Source organism: Halichondria panicea, chromosome 6 (genome assembly GCF_963675165.1).
Source record: "Halichondria panicea chromosome 6, odHalPani1.1, whole genome shotgun sequence".
Classification (NCBI taxonomy): domain Eukaryota; kingdom Metazoa; phylum Porifera; class Demospongiae; order Suberitida; family Halichondriidae; genus Halichondria; species Halichondria panicea.
In genome coordinates, this window is record NC_087382.1 from 284,027 (window position 1) to 304,083 (window position 20,057).

Genomic DNA, 20,057 nt, shown 5'->3' on the forward strand with positions numbered 1-20,057 from the left:
ATAGAATGTAGACAGACAGAGTATATACAATTATACAAACGCACTCGTTGAATCTAGTATATACATGTGTAAGTTTATACACCTATAAATGTCAGTATAACAGTGTTGACAGTTCACTCAAACCAAGTATTTTTACACATCAAGTACTGAGGAATAAAAAGCGTCAATCTATGTACGCATTATAATAGTGTATATAATGGAACGTACACACACAACGTGTAGCTCTATTGTTGTTTCAAAAGGTAACAAACGCTGTTAGAGCTACTACTAAGAGAGTCATCACAGAGAGAGCAGACAAAGTTGAGGCTGCATCCTTGCCAGCATTATTGTCAACAGTACTATAAGTTGTCGCTGGTGGTATAACCGTGGTGATTATAGAGACGCAGTCTGTGGACGTGTGGGAGAAATGATGTGTGTGCGTGTAAGCACGGATATACAATAATTATATACAAATAATGTGACTGCATGCTGTACATGCACTGTATACAGTGAGGTTATATATATATACTATAGTTGATAGTACATGCAGACATTTCTAGAACTATATAGCAAGGCAGAGCATCCATCAGAGATGAGTAAATTAGAGCACTGAAGAGGATCACTTCAGTTGCAAATAAGAAGATCTACCTCGAATAAAGGTCGCATGTGGCCAGAGTGCTTCTTAGCTTCTAAAGCTCGCTTTTATACGACAACAAAGCTTTAAGATCGAAATTTGCCAAGTGCTATTAAAATGAAAGCACCGCAGGTGCTGATGCCTCGGTGGAGATGCCAAAACTACATAACATAAAGCTGAATTTTATGCACATGATGACCATTTTTTTTAATTTGCATGCTGACAGACACACAAACACACTATACCGTATACCTCGCTTGCGCATGGCATAATGATCAAGCACTGCGGGTGCTGCATGATGCCTGGGTGGAGGTGTCAAAGCTACGTAACATAAAGCTACAGCTACTATAGCTATTGTAGCAATAGCTTTTATACACTGTCACATGCACAGTGATTATAATTATCATGATAAACATTTTGCATGCAGAACAGAGAAATTAACTCAACGAGTGGGTAATGATCGGCCATGATTATTATTAAACGATCGATGCCAAAAGTCCAAGTCTAAAATGAATGGCTGCTAGTAGCAGCAGAGCCTTGCAGCTATAGTGTTCTATAGTGCCTATATATATAGAGTAGCAACACTCCATGGACACGTTTCGCTACGCACTCTTCTGAAAAGGCTGCAACGGTATTCCAAGTAAGCAAAAGTAGGCATAACTCAAGAACGAAGCATTATTTTGCAAAATCCACGAATTAAAATCCAAGAAAACGTTACTATATATATAGAAACTCTTACTTACAGTTCATTGATCCTTGAGCAGCTGCACACACACGCACGCACGCACACACACACACACACACACACACACACACACACACACACACACACACACACACACACACACACACACACACACACTACTGCATACCTCACTTGCGCATGCGCACCGAGGTATAACTAATAACTTGTTGTGTGGAGTCTATCCATGCTCTGTAAACGCAGTGCTACGGTATCCAGGTCAGTAGACCCAGAAACTACAAACAAACTAACTAGAGCACTGAAGTGCTAACCCTCGGCTGTTGATGTATCTACTTCAAATAAAAGTCGCGTGTAGAGCTAGAAAACGTGCAAATTCAAGCTTCTTAGCTTCTTAGCTTTTAACGAAGCTTTAACATCGAAAACTAATAACTTGCTGTGTGGAGGCAGTGCTGTGGCATCCAGGTGAGTTGACTCACACATATCACAAACAAATAGGCAAACTAGAGCACTGAAGTGCTAACCCTCGCTGTAACAAACCAAACGACTACAGTAACTATACCCATGCATGGCCGCTTAACACGCCTACTACTATAATACCCGTGGCCGCGTAATAAATCATCCCCGCACATTTGGAGAGTGTACTCCAGACACCCCTGGCCCCCTAGTCAAGCACGGTCATCATCTTTTTCAAAAATACATAATATCTAACGAAGTGTACTAATCAGATATTCATGCAGGTTTCATACCAGTAACTGGATTAGCATCCCCAGTGTAACCACATTCTTCATAAGCGTTGAAGATTAGGTTGAAGCACTGAGTATAGCAGAACAATGCCAGACTATCATTCCGTGTGGCTGGATCAGTGGTGGCTGCCTGCACAAGAAAGTTTGATCATAATCATGATTTCCTGTACTAAAGACATTATCACATAATAAGACATACACTGTCACATTTTGTTGTTGTGCCAATAAACCCTTATCTACACTATAATCTACACAAAACTACGCAGTTACAGTGTACATGTATACATTTGGGAGAAAATACATGACATCAAGAGTTCCTAATGAACTCTTGATGTCATCTATAGCATACCGTATAGCGCGAAATTTTCGAGGCACTTATATTTCGTGGATTAGCCTCTAAAAGCTATTTCGTTGCACAATGTTCGCGGAATGACTGCTTACCGGAAGCCACGCCTTTAAATCTATGCATGTTATAGCAGGTAATTCAATTTTCGTGGACTTAAATTTTCGTATAGGATTCTAACCCACGAAATTCGCGAAAATTAAGCCCCTCGAAAATTTCGCGCTATACGGTATACTATACATGCATGTATATACGTACAATAATTACGCAGATCAACACAACTCTGATCTGATGGCAGAAAACCAAAACGCAGCTACACAGTGGCCCAGAATTTACACATGGCATATAGCTAGTTAGCTTTAACCTGTTGCATTGCCACACATTCTGGGATTGTGTTTAGCCTGGTTCCAAGGCATCCTGCATTTTGTTGACCCAGCACTGTAGTAGTGAGTATTGCTGAAAACAGCAAGATTTTCATGAACGCCTCCATTTTCTATCAGTGCTCCAGCAGCCTGAAGGGGTTGGTAGATTATGCTGCATACATGGATTAATTTGTGTACCGTTACTGTAATTGATGTACTTACAGCGCCACCCATATAGCTAGCACCATAATCATAAATTCATTTGTTTTATGTACATATAATTATAGTCTCGCAAAAATAAGCTGTAATTACATCAATTATCAGTACAGTAAGCATAATTATTAACGGGCATTATAGATGTCTATTTAGTATGAAAATAGGCAGAAGTACAGTGGAACCCCTCTATAACGGACACCTTTAGGGAACAATGTTTTGGCCTTTATACAGAGGTGGCCTTTGCTGAGAGGTTGTTTTGTACACAAACTGTTCATTTGGGACCTGGGTGCCGGGCCGTTATATAGCAACTGGCCTTTATTCGGAGGTGGTTGTTAACAGATCGAGGTTCCACTGTATTAAGAAAGTCAGTACCTAGTCCAGTAGCCAGTAGTATGCATCATATTGATAGGCAGATAAATTACCTCGGACATCATTCAAATCATTATTACTTGTACTAGTATTATAAATTGTATGACCGAATGGGATATACGATAATGAATCACATACCGTACCGTGGTCTATCACATTAATTTTTATACTCTGTGTACGTGTACGTGTATAAACCACAACTGTGTCCATGTGGTTCACTGAAATCAAACAAACATGATAGTACGAACAATATATATTTAGAAACGAATAAAAGGTTGTCTTATTAGGCAATGGCGCGGCGAGCATAACTACCCACTCCTAGATCCTAGCAGCAAGACTCTGTTAGCTATACTTTAATTAACAATGTAACTCACTTTTAGTTGTTCTTTGTAAGTTTTTAGACAAGATCAGGCTAGATGGCTACCTATGCCGCGTACCTACCGTAGCTAGCTAGCTAGCTATAATATCTATAGCTTCTTCCTAGATATACTAGATCATAATATCCTAGCATGACCTTTTGATGGGCGTAGCTAGCTATGAATGCATGCAATGCAGTCTCATGAATTAGCCGCCCTTCCTAAGTGAGAGACCTAGGAAGGGCGGCTGATTCGTGAGACTAACTAACAAGCTGAATCATGCAAGACAGCCTGGAGCAAAGAGCTTGTTTGCCATCAATAGAATCATGTCAGGGAACACTCTAAAACAACCAGCTATAAGAAGCAGAAGCCATCATCTATGATTAAAAGAAGTTATATCCAGGACCATGCATGTACCACAGCAGAAGAGCCTGAGGCCTCCTTTTACAATGTATATACGTATATAAAAGTGGACCGTACATGCATGCTATTGAGAAGCCTGGCCAAAATCTCATCCGCCCTGTGTTCGACTGTGGGAGGGAGCAGCTCAATACTTGACTGAAAGTGGTCGCAAAGCAGCTAGGCTAAACGCATAAGTTAGTTTTATTCTCTGTTTTACGTTTTAATAATCCATTCTCGTTCACACAGTTAATGTGCATGTGACGCTCATTCAACTCCAAAATGATCTTGTTGTTACCAAACCAGTTTAAGATACGACAAGAAATGAAGATTTTGATGAGTTCGAGCATTCTTCCTCATTAGTATTCACACCTGAGTTTGCCAATGTGGTCAATGTCGATGGATTGAGAATTAAAGACGGCAAGGTGTTTGTTATTTGGAAGTGGCAGGTGCTACATCCACAAGACAAGACGGTAATAATAGTGAGGGGAATTGCTGTTTGTTTTCGGCCAACGGAACCCCGGACTATTCAGACGCAGAGTCTTAAACAGTCACACACCATACCTTTCAAGGTGATCGGATGTATTAAGGAAAAACTATATCCAGAAGTACTCTGAAAAGCAAGTGTACTTATTGACAAAGGTGTCCCTGTACCTATATATAGAAGTACATTGAACCTGACAATCCTGTGACTCCAAATGCAATTGCCTTGTAGATGCTTCCTTTGGATACGTAGTGAAGGAAGCACGGGATGCTGTGTACGATGCCCTCATAAGGAATGACATTACTGTTGTAACATTCAAGTGGGTCAAATATGTCAGTGACTGGTATATACCGTATGGGCCCAGGATTTTTTTGCTAACATAACAACGAAAGGTGTATGGCCATCAAATTAATGTTGAAGTACACATTAAGTACTGTTGTCGCCTAACCTAATTTTACGTTGATCGATTTCCAATGACTGCATTGTATAACTCTCGCACGACTATAAACAATCATGTTCTAATAGCATTGTTCACCGCTCATGTCATTTTTTGTTGTACATTTCTATTGAAATTCGACCAAGTGCAGCAATAACATGCATCATATAATTATACACGTATTAATAGCTGTTAGCCATGAATATAATGCTCATGATTATCAATGTCCAATTTATAAATAGTTGTGGTCAGTTATATTGCAGTAACTTGTGAGGGAGGATGATCAACTGGCACATTGTAGTATATATTCGAACGTACATCAAATGAAGGCATTTGATAAAACAGTAATAATTGATGGCAACGAGGGATCCATTCGTTTGGGAGAACTTTCCTCCAATTTTACTTGACGGTGTGAAGTGTAAAATGTGCCCACCATATCTCTGAAGAAGCATTCCACATCTCACATCTTCAGTTGTGGAAGCTCTTGAATGCTTGATATCTCCTCAGTGCAAGTGAGAGAGATCTTTATAGCAGTTCACTCCTGTGTACCCATGGTTAGGCTCTTAAATCAGCCGCCCTTCTCAAGGTCTCTCCCCCTCTTCCTCAGGTAGGAAGGGCGGCTAATTTATGAGACTGGCATGCAATTAACACAACGGCAATTAGAGACCTGATTAGCAAAGGTTAAGTGCTTCGCGCCTCGGCGTCGCCTGTCGTCCTGCGTCACCCAAAAGAGCCTGTACGGGTCAAAGTTCAATAGCTGAAGTCTGTAAATTTTCGAAACAAGCTGCGGCCAGTAATTGAGCTTCTTACTTTGACCACGTGTAGAGAGACTGAGGCAAAACATTATGGCTGATTTGGATGATTTTTTCGCCAAGAAAGACAAGAAGAAGAAAAGTAAAGGGAAGAAATTCACCTCAAAAACACCAACAACATTATCTGAGGTAATTTTCATAAGTATTGATCTATACGGCTTGAAAAATGTAAAAATGTACGTACTTTGTGAAGTATGTATTTATACAACACATACTTTATACACATAATTATTAAACACACACGTAATCCACCCACCCACCCCACCACTCACACACACAACACATAGCCGACTGTAAAACCATTAGAAGACGACTCGGCTAAGGAAGTGAAGATTGATGATATTCCAGCCCAATCCAAGGTAGTGTCCATGTAGCCATATTTCAGTACACACAATTATTCTCAATTATGTACTTTTTCAAGTATTTTCAGTACTTATTCAAGGATTCTAAAAATGTGCTTTCTTGCGATGCAAATAATGAAAACACACGATCTATTATTTTATGTGTGTGCAGTCTAGTTACATGTGTTGACCTTTGTCCCCAGGACGAGGAGTGGCTGGAACAGACGGAAGTTGTGGAGGATTTAGAAGGAATTAAAGTCACCCCTCTCGGACAAGAGTGAGCTGCCGTAAAACGTTTCATAAAGACGCCACAGTAATCTTAGTGCCAACTTGAACAGTCTTGGCTGTTTCCACGTGGCCGCCGGTTAAAACTCGTTTATTTGTGCGCCAAAGAAAAATTGTTCTTTTTGTGGAGCCTATATTAGAAGTTTACAGTAGCTGAGCAAATGTTTACTCTATGTTGTTGATTCGTTTGGCAGAAAGAACTACAATAGTTACTGCCTCTATATGACCGAACAATACATGTACTTCCATGCATTTGTTTTGTGTTGAAAAATTCATTGCTGGATAAGAATGGGAAAGTACTTTTTAAAATGCCTGACCTCAACCCCAGGCCGTGGAATTGTTCAGACAATAGGCAGAGTGCAGTGTGCAGTGTACTATCTTCTTCTTAGCTATGATCGAAACATCAACATTGCGTATTGAAACGTTCCTTCATTATAGATGTATAATTATGTCTTATAACTAGTTAGTTGACTATAACTGCACACGTTCTGTGCAGGGAATCTGAAGAGGCATCAAAGTCCTCACAGCCAGCAGATGACAATGGCGATCAAGATGGGGAAAGTTGTAAGTTAGTGTTACTTAGCATTACCAAAGGCGTATTATAAAAGAAGAGAGCTAGGCATGCAACAGTAAAACAGCAGAATTCAAACGTGGGCGGATGAATGTACTAAAAATAGACATTTATATTTTTAGCAAAACATTTATCTGCCCACATTTTGAATTCTGCTCGAATTCTGCTCGCTACGTGTACTAGATAGGGAGTTACATGCCCTCCCTTCGTTTATACGCCCTTGATGTTATAAGTGTAAATTTGAGGCACATAATTTGTGTTAATGTTCACCTTTTTATGACCCACAGCTGCTGATGCGAGTAATAAGCCCACGTCAAAACAAGCAGCATCACCTTGGCAACAGGCAACAGCCGATGACGATGAAGATAGCGAAGATGAAGAAGATCAAAGTAAGGCTAATTTTTGAGTACGATGATCTTTGCCAAATTTATTTTTTACGTCTTAGTACCCTTCTCGCTATTACATCGTTTGAGCAGTTATCTTGGCCAAACTTATTTTACATTTAGATTATCTTTTAAATGTTGCTATTACTTTTTCCCTGCAGCACCCGCGATACTGGTTAATCGTGTCGATGAATTAACATCACAAGGCACATACGTCCCACCGTACCTTCGTAGGGGTCAAGGGATGCCACCGCCCTCAGGGAGTAGCCGCCGATTCAAGTCCAAGGCACCGCCGGATATTCAAAACGCAATGGCTTTCCCATCTCTGCAAGCTAGTGCGACTACACCCAAGTCGCAGTGAGTCAAGACTGTTGCTAGGGGAACAATCAGATTTCGTCGCACGTAGAAACTGTTATATTTATATCAACTCTCTTTCTGAACACAATCATTGAGTGTGTGCTTGTTAATAATTTAGTAAATTTCTCTCTTTCTTTTGCAATATAATTCTAAGTGTTGTAGTGCTTGTAGACTTTGTGTGTTGTGTGTTACAATAATCATGAATACAGTAGACTCTCGCTAATGTGGCTCTCCGAAGTACGGTCACCTCGATACACCGGTCGTTTCGTTTGGCACGGATTGTTTGCTTGATCTTTACTGCCTAATGCGGCCACTTGCTATTCCGTACATGTATACGTTCTGACTGCCCCAAACTAGATTTTATACGTTTATGGCATAATTTTAAGCATAATCGCATGTTGTCCTATTATTCACTGGAATTCGTACAGTGATTAATCGTGTATCAGTAATTGCACGTTGTTAATGACGACGTGCAATTACTGCCTTGACGACCGCACGTTCGAATAACGACCGCGGCTAATTTTTTTACTGAAACTGCAGCTAAAATGTCCTTAAAACTGCATCACAAGCGATTAACAATCAATAGTATGGCTACTCGTGCAATAAGGGATTAATAGCTTGCACTCTTAGCCATACTATTAATTATACTAATCGCATGTTGTCCTATTATTCACTGGGATTCGTACAGTGATTAATTGCGTATTAGTAATTGCACGTCGTCATACTGCCTTGACGACCGCGCGTTCGAATAACGGCCGTGGCTAATTTTTACTGAAACTGCAGCTAAAAATGTCCTTAAAACTGCATCACAAACAATTAACAATCAATAGTATATGGCTAAGAGTGCAATATGGGATTAATAGCACGAGTAACAAGCAATGGCAAGGATACTAATTGCACGAGGCGTAGCCGAGTCCTATTATTCACTGTACGCATCACAGTGAATAATAGGACAACATGCGATTATGAGAATTGAGGTTTTGGAAGTACAGGTCAGTACGAATCATAGTGTATCGGCGTGATGAAAGTACTGGTAGTCTGGTAGTTCATTATTTCCACTGTTAATAATTATTCCATGCATGCATGGTCTTATACTGTTAATAGCATGCGGCCATTAATTATAGTGTGATGTTACTTGTGCGACGACATGGGGTCAATGTGTGTTGTGTTTTGGAGGATAATGCGATTTGAAAAGAAGAATAGCGTAACAGTGATAATAGGTAATGATTTAATATCTCGAGCATAATCTACCAACCCCTATTCACAGCTGGTACGCCCATGCATCCCCAGTTCATTTACAAGTACATTACCAGCTGGTAGCATCGTTGCATGTATATACACCCCCATGCATGCATGCATCCCCATTCACCCCTATATATAGGCCTTTGATCCATCGAATTTTCCACTTTATAATACAACCATGGGTATAGTAACAACCACGGATTGCTTGATGATACATACGCGTGTCGGACATTCCATTAAAATTAACCACTACGAGATGGAAATACCTAAAACTGGTCAACAGCACGCAAATAGGACCTTACGCTCGGAATAATTAATTTTAGCATAATAATGTATTTGGCATCATGCAATGTCCATTTTTGATAAAGATCATCATATTTTTTACGAGAATAATCGGATTTTTTATAAGAATAATATTACTGATTTAAGGAATTGTTTATACAAGCATGGAGTAGTGGGTCACAATTTCATTGACTGCAATCACCCATCATGCACTCTCAAGTCAAAGAATATTTTAAGTAGAGGTATACATGTATATATATACAGTAATATGTTGAATTCGTGCACCGAGCAGTGTCTAACATCTAACACTCAACCTAACAGTATGCACAAAACATAAAATACATACACAAAGGGCGTCGCTAGGAAGCAATAAAGAGAACTAGATATAACAGGAACCCGTGCTAAACAGTACAACACAGGAATACAGGAAATGACTAATTAAGTGATTTAATATATTAAAGCGACGTCTGTGTAGAGCCTGAACTATACAACCTGTATTAAAGTGTTGAAGAACTAACCGGGCTGCATGTCATCAAACGTCCAAGACGGTGCCAGATTATACATTGCGTGTAAATGGCTTCAGGGGTGGGCGCTTTGAATTAACGTATATATCTGGATGTAAGAGTGTTGAATCCCCAAGCAAGATCGAACCAACACACCAACTGCTACAGGAAGCATGAACTTGAAAAGAAGAGACAATATGAACAACGCGTCAGAGATATCGAACACGCCTCATTCACTCCTTTGGTGATGTCAGCCACAGGTGGTATGGCCAACCAGGCCACTGTGTTCTACAAAAGGCTGTCCTCAACTTGGCAATCAAATCTAATGAAAGCTATATAGTATATAGAACACTGTCCTGGCTAAGGAGTCGAATTACCTTCTCTCTCTTACGCTCCGCCATTCAATGTATCAGAGGATCCCGCTCCAGTCGTGGACAGCCGGCCAGCCAGGTCCCAGAATCACCCTTCAGTGGACTAAACTTTAACGAATGAATATTCGGTTTTACATGACTTTAGTTTTTTCACATTAAGTTAACTCATTATCATTATTTTGTCATCACTTGTCCTCCAACTCACTTTCATTTTCAAAAAAAATAAAAATTAGAGACGGATCGGCCTGGGATCGAGGCTACGCACGCACCAGCCCTGAAATTATCGACCTAGCGTTCAAATAGAAAACATCCGGGGATGGCTGCGCCAATACTTAGTTATGACATAGATAGTAGAGGATCACGTGAGCTTATGCTTGCAACGTAAGGCCTCTGGGACCGTGCGCGTGGCAACAATAGACACCTTGAGGTGTGATTTTACTGGTTTTGAGGTCAAGAGAAGCTTTTGAAAAGAAGCAAATGAGAGGATACTAGGTAAGTAAATGTATGAATAGCCCTAAAATTTGTCTTGAGGCATGGCTAGGTACAAAATGAAACATTATTACTAGCTAGAAGTCATGTTCACTCTCTCTTGGTAGCACACAAAATTTGAAGATTTTACAACACTTAGCTTCTTCTTTTTATTTGTGGGGTAAGAACTGACTTATGAATTGCATCTATTGTAAATGAATGGTCACAGTAGTAGTACATGATGGTAGTTTATTGCTTCAGCTATATATTGGAAGTGGGGATATCATACTTCTTGAGTTATTGACCGATTTGTTGATTCCACTAGCCATCTTTGCGGGGTAGCATCTCCATAACTAAGCTGAATTTATATTCGAGACTCGGCAATATTAAAGATCAATGTCCATATTATTGCTTCCAATCCATTAGATTTTGAAAATCACTATTCATGCTCTGATTTTGTCACCGCAGTGTCGATGTGTGGCAAGAACTTGGACTGAGAAATCACTGGAAGAACATTGATAATTCATGTATAATTATGTTTAGATCCTGCTTATACCTTTTATTGATTGTTCATTGTTGTCTATGCATGATCATAAGCTTGCTTAAGCTTTTAGTTTAGCATAAACTGCCATTAGTGCACAAAAAGTTTATTGCAAGCTCAGCACTTTAAGCTGCATCCATGGTCGCGGCTATAATTGAGGACGGTCCGTGTGAAATAGTGCTAATTGCCTGTGTTTCCAATCCCCTTCCTCTACTATCTATGGTTATGAGCTATCTTAGGACATCAGAGACACCTGGTGTGGCACTATGGTGAAAAAAGGATATTGCATGCAGCAGCCATGTAGGTACTATACAGTGAATTCACTCTTGCTATAATTATACCAATAGTATTGGTCAATTGCAAAACAGATGCCCTACCTATCTCATTCATGCATGCAGTCATTGCAGTGACTCAACACTCTAGATATTTATTACAACGCATACACATGCGACACATCTGAAAGTATGCTTATGTAAAAATTATTTACTCCCCTTTGTTCATCACGTGAAAATTAAGTGGATGTATAAACGAAGAGAGCATACAAGAAAAATTACAATACATAACAGCTTTATAAAAGGCATGATGAGGATGCACATAACTATAAGAGGCCAAATTACAGCTATAAAATTATACAGTACAAAGATACTCAAACAATAACGTCATAAACAACTTCATAGTCTCTAATTGATTCATATTCTCCATCCGAATTTGAATCATTTGGTTGAATAGCTTGTCCGTACGAGGGATTAGATTGAGTGGTTCCTCCATACGAGGGATTAGGTTGAGTGGCTCCTCCATACGAGGGATTAGGTTGAGTGGCTCCTCCATACGAGGGATTAGGTTGCACCATATGCACTTCCTTGAGCTCAATCTCCATATTCCTCACACGCTTCTTGTAATACACACAGGCAATGCAGATGACAACACTTATGACAGCTATTGCAGCAATCACTACAGCCACAACAGATACAGTCACTCCCACTATCAGTTCATTTGCAATCCCATCAGTAGTTTGAACAAGTGCATCTCCTCTGGCTAGAATGAACACCTCCTGCACGGGGATCTGATCTGTTATGTTCGTCTCTGATGTTACAAACACTGTGTACGTAGTATCTGGAGTTAGTCCTGTGCATGTGTGAGGGGGGGGAGAGGTGATACTATTATGCTTGCATGATGATAATTATTGTATAGACGGAATTATTGGCTAGTTGTGTGCATGACTTGTTCAGTAGCTGCTTACCCTCAATCAGTCCCATGGTGGTGGTGACAGTACTAGATAGTGTGATGCTTGTCTCCCCAGCAACACTAAACCAGAGGTTATATCGTAGCTCATCTCTCCCCCTACCACCAGTGGACACTGGCTCCTCCCAGGCTAGTGTTAGTGTGGTACTGGACATATCCACCACCCTCACGTTGAGTGGAGGGGACGGGGGAACTGCGTGGGTGTGTGTATTGACATAGTGAATGACACAACAATAGATGCATCAAATTGATGTACAATAGCACACATAGCATAAGTAACGTCTCTTTGTAATCCATTCCCCAATGCAAGCAGCTGTTCACATAAGCATGCATGCACAGTGTATGCAACAGTAGCCCAACTATGCTGTATGAGGCAAAAACAGTAAGCAAAATCACAATGGGTCAGTTATTCATGATCAGCTGTTTAGATTATCACTAGTTTACCCAAAATATCATCACTCACGTGTGCAGGGAAGGTCCACCTCTTGTGGTGTTCTGTAGTAGCCATCATCACAGGGACACTCTGCCAGACCTGAGGCTGTGCTGTTGCTGTTGCTAGGACATGTTAGACACTCCCCATTAGCAACACTGGCATAGAACCCAGGGTCGCAAGCTGTGTGTGGGGGGGGGGGGGGTCACATTCATTCAACCTAACAGGAGGAATCATGACAGCTAACTATAAATTCAGTATGCCATGTGATAGTCAGGCCATGCATCCCTTGCATAACATGCACCCAAACTTGCTATTGAATGTAGTACTATCGCATTGTAAACTGTTATTATTAAGCATATACAATGGTGTGTCCCAAACTGAAATATGTAGTCATACTTACACAAACAGTTTTCTCCGTCCATGGTGGTAACAAACCCAGTGTCACACTCACACCTGCTGGAGGGTACAGCAACCCAGTTACCACTCTCCAAACACATGAGTGAGAAAGCATCACCTACTGGGCTGGAGTTAGCGAAGCAGGAGGCATTAACGTTGAGTTGTATGCCAGACCCCACTGTTGGAGCTATTGTCTCAGGGCGCACCACCAAGTTGACTGTTTCACTAGGGCAAGTGTTATAGAAGACAATCAGTCGAGATATGTGTATACAAGTGCCAGGATCTCTAATAGCGAGGTAGAACCCAGTCTCATTGGTATTGAATCCAAACTGTTCAGTGGTTGTTGTGATAGCTCCTGAGACCTGAGTTGTTAAGGTTTGTATAAGTGCATAATTACCAGTGTCTATAGCAGCCACTGGATTCACTGTAGAGGTCTCATATTTCAGTAGGTCAAATGTTCTCCTGCATCTTGTGCTGCCATCATCAGGGCATATGCTCTGCTGGTATTCAATCTGTACAGAGACTTGCTGTAGGGGATATCCATTCACTGTTCTGTTGATGTGCTGTGTGAAGAGCCAGTTGTTCTGGGCCCCACCTGACCAGCCGCAAACAGTGACAGCAGACTCACAGCTAGGTCCTTGTTCTGTCCACTGAAAAAGAACAAAAAGAGTTCAAGTCCCTTTGCATATCCATAACATTAATTACTTACAGATGATTGCAGCCCAACAGGGTTGTTACCATCAAGGTCCACTGTCTGCCACACTGGATTAGAGTTTGGTGGGAGCAACCTGCTATAGTGACTGGAGTCCATTAGAATCCTCCCATTAGGAGGGTCCTCCACAACGTTCTGTCCAAAGGCAGGTATAGATACTGTACATAATTCTTGTTCATCTCCTGGAGCCTGTCCAGCCACCATTGTCAGTACACCCAGCAGCAGGAGGTTGGTTATAGCTATCATCTTAGACATCTTTATAAATGTGCATGCGATGCAGCTATAATGTAATGATTGAGCTGAGCCCCACCCCTCTCATTCTTGCAACTGTGCAATAATAGTTGTAAACTACATCACACAGATAGCCACAACAAGGAGCAATAATGACAGCAATCAGAGTGTCCAATAGTGTACTAGTAGAGGCTATAGTGTTCCTAGACAGTGAGAGTGTTGACCCCGGAGAGTGCTTGACAGAGGAGTGTGTTGTAGTCACTCACTAGTCCCCTCACATCATCACACACTACACTGTAGTCACCCTCACCCTGACGAGTTGCTATGACTACCAGACAGTCAAGGAAAACAATGTGAACACATGTATATTCAACATAAAACCAATATGCACATTAATTAGAGGATACACTCTTTCATGACAAAGTTGTTTTAACTAATATATAGCCTCGGTAACCCTGCAGTGCTTCCTAGAAAAGGGAAGTTTGTGGTTACGTTTTACATTAATAGAATCACACACACCCTACCCCACCCGCACACAAACACAGAACACACGACTGGTTCTCATATCTGGGTGCCAGCCAAATTTCAGGGACAAAAACATGGGGGCGTTAGCCTAGCCTCGAGACCAGCCGTTCGTCATAGCCCGGCTACCCATGGCCATCCAATGGCAACACGCAGATATGATTTTATGTTAAATGTCAATATGGAGCAAATATTCACAATAATTTAAGCACATGACTCTGAATTTCAGCAAAGACAACTACCGTAAAACCTCGATTTAAAGGGACACTTTTAAATAATTACGTTTTGAGATTTAATGTACACAAAATAATTATAACGAACTCTCTAAAATAGTGATCCCTCTGTTGTAGCGGACAACATGCCTTGTACCAACTTACTTGGCTCCAGAGCCCTCCCTCAGCAGAAATGTTTGTGAGTTCCAATATTCGCAATTCAATTCCAGGAAACCACACCCACCAATAGCTTTGCATGTGAAATATCGGTGGGGGGTGGGAATTTATCCTATTTTTCGTGTTAACTATAATTATGCCCGCGAAAAACGCAAAATTTTGCACCCTAAGAAAATTTCCCGCTATATATACAGTACAGCGAACTTTTAAAGTTACTCTTAATTGATTAACTAGTGTTCAAGCTGGCGCTGTGCTAATGCCTCTCGCCATGATTTGCTTTCGCTCAAAAGTATAGAAGAGGAAAAAGTGTATAAAATAATCTGTCTAAAACTGACTTGCAATTGTATAATTATGGTATCATTGTTGTGTTTTGTGGCTGCTTATACCAGGACCTCAAGGATCTAGGAAGCAACAAAGAAGAAGATTTTGTTTTCAATTAATTATAAGCGGAAGTGCATAATTATTTCATAAAGTTAGCTTATCTATATAAAGTCACTGAGAAGAAAAGACTTATTACATGCATCTATTGTTGTATTATGTGGCTTTAATACCAGGACCTCAAGAAAGAAGAAAATTGGATCTGTAGTTCATGCAGTGTATAATTATAATATTTAAGAAGAAAAGACTTGTGTACATGCATATTGTTATCTATAGTAGTGTTTTGTGGCTTACCAGGCCCTCAAGAAAAATATGATTCTGCCAGGAGGATCTGGATCTGGGGAATGAGCGCGCATGCGCATTACATCCATAGGAATAATTAAAGGGTGTGTCCAAAGAGATCAATTTCACAAATGCCTACTGCTAGCTAGCTGTTTTAATTAATTAACAGGTATTTTCTGAGTCTTGTAGCTAACAAAAAGCTAGCGCTTTAGTGCAAGGCTAACTCATATGTTGAATAGAAAGTTTGTGCGGATAGATGATGCTATGAAAGATTCTGAAGAGACTGCAACAGCCTTCAATGTGAATCAAACTAGCCATAACTCGAGAAAGAAGCTTTAGTTTGCTAATCCACGAATCAAAATCCAAGAGAACGTGGCTAGAAGCCTATAGAAGCTGTTAGTTTTCGTCGCATTGCAACCGTTGAGCAGTTACAGCTGGAACAGACACACAGACACACAGACACACACACACACACACACACACACAGTCAGTCAGCTTTACCGTATCCCTCGTGCGGCTACGCCTCGAGGCATAACAAGTGGTATATATGCGGTAGATCTATATACCGCTTGTTAATGAACTATAAATGCATGAGACTTCCGAGATTTTATATTCATAGCCTAAGACTTTGATCAAGTGAAGTTTGCGTCATGCAAGCATTCCATGTTAACGACTTGTATGCATGCATGGTTAATGCAGTCCTTTATTCCATTTAAGGAATTGTTATAATATACCCATTAATTCAGATAAATAAGTGGGTCACATTTTCGTTTACTCATTGACTCCCATCTTTCTCACTCTCAAGTCAAAGGATTTTCTCTGCACGAAAATTAGTATCATGAAGATCTCAGTGATTGCCACTGTGGCTCTGTTATCTCTCCTGCATGGCCGTGGCCTCTTCCCCATCCGGGCGACCATGAAGGCCCTGGCTATCAGTATGAGCAAGAGGTGCAGCTGCAAACAGATGGTTCAGGTAAGTATAGAATTATATTATGCCCTTCACAACACCACTATCAGCATGACACCGTTAATACTAGCTATATGGTTCACATGTTCTGTATAATAACTGTCATTATTATGAGAGTAAACTTGCTGCAGCTCGTGAGCAACGCTTGATGGATGCCCCAGCCTGCTGAAACAAGATGGCCCAGGTAAGTATACTTTCCACCATGCAACATAATTATAATAGTTGTACCATGGATATCATGTCAAGAGTGTATTGGATTTGTACTACCGAGAGCAGTTCTATGTATTCTCCGAGGACATGGGATTTGTACCCTGGAATCCTGAAAGATTCAATGGATATTCCTTAGTGTCAGAGCACATCATGGTACAAAGCATGCATGTACCACCACGTTATAGTTATAGACTAATCACAAGGTTTGTATGGAATATACAGTGCATGATGCCCGAGGGCTTTGCCCGAGGTTTGAATGCACTGTATATCCATACAAACCGTGTGATTGGTCAATAACTGTTTTCTTGCATGTTGCTATTGACAGCAATTTTGAATTTATTATTACATGTAGCTATTAGCCATACAAAGAACAAGTAGAGTAGAGAATGAGTTCTACTAGACTAGGTGTAGGCTACTCAATGGACCTTAAACTTAATGTTGCCCCTAAAGGGTGGTTCTCTGATGAAGAGGGTCCTTTGACAGGTCCTTTGACAAAGAAACAAAAACTTCAACTTGAATCTCGATTTAAAACTGCCACTGAAGAAGACCTAGGCAGCTACACAGAAAAACAAGCACCAAAAAACACAAATTACTCTACTACTTGGGCTGTTCGCAACTTTTTAGACTGGATAAAGCAGCGGAATTTGCGTTTTCCAACTGTTCCAGTACCTGAAGCGCTCCTAACATCTGGCACTGCCAAACAATTGGACCGTTGGTTGTCTTTTTATGTACTGGAAACCCGAAATAACAAAGGAAAACCTTATCCTCCAAAAACCCTTTACCAGCTACTGTGTGGGCTGCTTCGACACATGCGTGGAATAAACCCCAACACCCCCAACTTCCTTGACAAGACCAACCCCTCCTACAAGAAGCTCCACCCACAAAACGGAAACATCCAGCTCCTCCCCCAGTTTTGCAGCAAACAAGCCCAGCACACTTCCCAAGAAACGAGCGGCTCGTACTACTCTCACAAAGCGAAAGGGAAGACACCTATAAGCTATAATTTGCAGCAAACAAGCCCAGCAAACGAGCGGCTCCTATACTACTCTTGAACAAAGCGAAAGGAACTTTAGGAAGAAGCCAAAGCTAGAATCCCAGCACTTCCATACATCCAGCTCCTCCCCCATGCTTAAGTCATGCTTAATAATTTTCTTTGTTTATTTTCCTTATCACACAATCATGTTAAATATTATTTAAACACGTGAAAAACATCCATTGTACATCTGTATTAACATTTTCCCTAACCACAGGGATCTGTATATGATTCCCAATCATTCCTATGTAATAGCAGGTTCTGTATCACAGTTATAAACCATTGTATACCTTAGCAACCACATAGCAACGGGCAAGAATATATAATTATAGAAATCATGCATGCGAAAGTGACATTATTATAATTTTAGTTCGTTCATGCACATGTTCGATATTATAGTTTTCACATAAACTTACTACAGCTCGTAAGCAACGCTTGATGGATGCCCTATTGCAAAAAGATAGCCCAGGTAAGTACCTTCCACAATATACACACTAAAATTCACGAGAAAGTGACACCATTAATTTTATGTTTGGTATATGTCGCATAAGAATTATATACAGCTCGTAATGAGCAATGGTTCACAGGCGGTCATCGTCCACATAAGGATGCCACCCAACAGCGACTAGACGGCTTATATAGGTACATAATTATACTTCTATGCACTATAACACCACCAGTCTATATATACTGTATGCATGCACTATATAGAATTGGATTTTATGTTCGGTAGTAGTCACATGAGAATTATCTTACTACAGCTCGTAATCAGCAATGGTTCACAGGCGGTCATTGTCCGCATAAAGATGCCCAGCAGCAACAAGATGGCATAGGTATACCTTACACTAACACCACCTATGCATGCATGCACTAGAATTTCATAAGAAAGTGACATCATTATATGTGTTCGGTTTAATTATGCCTTGGTGCGTATGTGCCAGCGAGGTATATACGGTAGTGTGTTTGGGTGTCTGTGTAGACTGCTCTACAGCTGCTCAAGGATCAATGAAGTGCAAGTAAGAGTTTCTATATAGATATCTATATAGGCTTCTAGTCAGGTTTTCTTGCATGCATGGATTGCAATTGCAAAATAATGCTTTGTTCTCGAGTAATAGTATAGGTTTGCTTACAGTATGGCATTGTAGCCTTTTCAAGACAGTGCCACTGTGCGTATAGCAAAGCTTGTCCATGGAGTGTTGGTATATTCTTAAACTATATAGTACATGACTATAGGAAAGAGACACCATCAGTTTTCGTTAGCTAGGTCTACATGTGAATAATTTTTTTGCTGCAGTAGATCTATATCAGTGCATGGCGTAGGCAGAGGGGGGCTGACAGGGCTAGAGCCCCCCCCCCTTTTGTGTTTCATCAGCTCCAAACCAGCTTGAATCACCTTGATCTGTCAATCTATTCTGCACTGCACTGCATGTGTAGTTACTAGAATGATGTCATTCAATGGAAATGTGGGCAGGGTCATCTACATGCTTACTGCTGATGAAAAGTGATGACCTTTTTTTTAGGTAAAATTCCAAGCTATTCAGCGCCTGCTCTGGCCCTGCTCACAATGGATTTTGAGCCCTGCCCTTCCCAAAATCCTGGCTACGCCACTGTTAATATAGTGTATAAAAATGGTGAAACTAATCCACATTTACCGTAAGCCAAGGTCAACAAGGTCACTTTTAATAATCATCTTGTCCTGGGTTATTGACCTTTGCTAGGTGGGTGTTAATGTTGCTAAGTACAACACAATTCATTCAAATCTTGGATTTTGCTCGCGTATACTGAATGTTTGCGCGCTATTTTGTACTTATCGCAAGCATATTTTATGTGTAATTTTGAAACGTTTGGCTTTCCATATAACCTTTATAGGGTTAGGGCATTGGCATTGACTTTTGACATTGGCGTACCTCCTCTGATCATTTGAATCATGATAATTTCTTTCATACTATACTTGCAGATAATAAAGCGCTACTGTTTTCAGTGCTGCAGTCCTTGCTGGAGTGAGTGAGACTTTTCTTTGATATACTGGAGTTTGCAGAATCTTTGCAACACATAAATAAAAGTGTTGAGCACTGTGGTTCC

The 20,057-nt window shown here is 40.6% G+C and overlaps 3 protein-coding genes and 1 long non-coding RNA gene across 5 annotated transcripts; 2 read left to right on the plus strand and 2 right to left on the minus strand.

Annotated features, from left to right (window-relative positions):
- Positions 1-105: 105 nt before the first annotated feature.
- LOC135337656 (uncharacterized) lies at positions 106-3,870 on the minus strand. Of its 2 annotated transcripts, none has more exons than XM_064533643.1 (4): positions 3,724-3,870; positions 2,767-2,914; positions 2,063-2,189; positions 106-387 (listed from the first exon to the last, which is right to left on the minus strand). In XM_064533643.1, the coding sequence occupies exons 2-4, from the start codon at positions 2,890-2,892 to the stop codon at positions 236-238; spliced, it is 405 nt and encodes a 134-aa protein (XP_064389713.1). In that variant the 5' UTR covers positions 2,893-2,914; positions 3,724-3,870; the 3' UTR covers positions 106-235. The 2 variants fall into 2 exon arrangements, with proteins under 2 accessions (XP_064389713.1, XP_064389714.1); XM_064533644.1 differs by having other exon boundaries at positions 2,767-2,936; positions 3,724-3,867.
- Positions 3,871-3,900: 30 nt separating this feature from the next.
- Positions 3,901-5,244, plus strand: LOC135337697 (uncharacterized). Its single transcript, XR_010395256.1, has 2 exons — positions 3,901-4,301; positions 4,354-5,244. It is a non-coding gene; the product is annotated as an uncharacterized LOC135337697 (long non-coding RNA).
- A 559-nt stretch (positions 5,245-5,803) lies between these two features.
- On the plus strand, positions 5,804-7,986 carry LOC135337654 (protein CDV3 homolog). The gene is made up of 6 exons (XM_064533641.1): positions 5,804-5,965; positions 6,124-6,195; positions 6,381-6,454; positions 6,959-7,026; positions 7,321-7,422; positions 7,578-7,986. Exons 1-6 carry the CDS (start codon positions 5,870-5,872, stop codon positions 7,775-7,777), a joined length of 612 nt encoding a protein of 203 aa, XP_064389711.1. The 5' UTR covers positions 5,804-5,869; the 3' UTR covers positions 7,778-7,986.
- A 3,776-nt stretch (positions 7,987-11,762) lies between these two features.
- LOC135337161 (ephrin type-B receptor 2-like) lies at positions 11,763-14,218 on the minus strand. The gene is made up of 5 exons (XM_064533061.1): positions 13,961-14,218; positions 13,256-13,901; positions 12,886-13,035; positions 12,421-12,615; positions 11,763-12,305 (listed from the first exon to the last, which is right to left on the minus strand). The coding sequence occupies exons 1-5, from the start codon at positions 14,216-14,218 to the stop codon at positions 11,827-11,829; spliced, it is 1,728 nt and encodes a 575-aa protein (XP_064389131.1). The 3' UTR covers positions 11,763-11,826.
- Between the last annotated feature and the right edge of the window lie 5,839 nt (positions 14,219-20,057).

Bases quoted from the DNA above. Each gene is read 5' to 3' on its own strand.
- LOC135337656 (XM_064533643.1), bottom strand. From the start codon at position 2,892: ATGGAGGCGTTCATGAAAATCTTGCTGTTTTCAGCAATACTCACTACT. The intron at 2,190-2,766 runs GTTAAAGCTAAC...TTTCTTGTGCAG, and splicing joins AATGTGTGGCAATGCAACAG to GCAGCCACCACTGATCCAGC. The intron at 388-2,062 runs GTATGAAACCTG...ACACGTCCACAG, and splicing joins GGATGCTAATCCAGTTACTG to ACTGCGTCTCTATAATCACC.
- LOC135337654 (XM_064533641.1), top strand. From the start codon at position 5,870: ATGGCTGATTTGGATGATTTTTTCGCCAAGAAAGACAAGAAGAAGAAA. The intron at 7,027-7,320 runs GTAAGTTAGTGT...TATGACCCACAG, and splicing joins CGATCAAGATGGGGAAAGTT to CTGCTGATGCGAGTAATAAG. The intron at 7,423-7,577 runs GTAAGGCTAATT...TTTTCCCTGCAG, and splicing joins CGAAGATGAAGAAGATCAAA to CACCCGCGATACTGGTTAAT.
- LOC135337161 (XM_064533061.1), bottom strand. From the start codon at position 14,218: ATGTCTAAGATGATAGCTATAACCAACCTCCTGCTGCTGGGTGTACTG. The intron at 13,036-13,255 runs GTAAGTATGACT...CCCCACACACAG, and splicing joins GGACGGAGAAAACTGTTTGT to CTTGCGACCCTGGGTTCTAT. The intron at 12,306-12,420 runs GTAAGCAGCTAC...ACACATGCACAG, and splicing joins CACCATGGGACTGATTGAGG to GACTAACTCCAGATACTACG.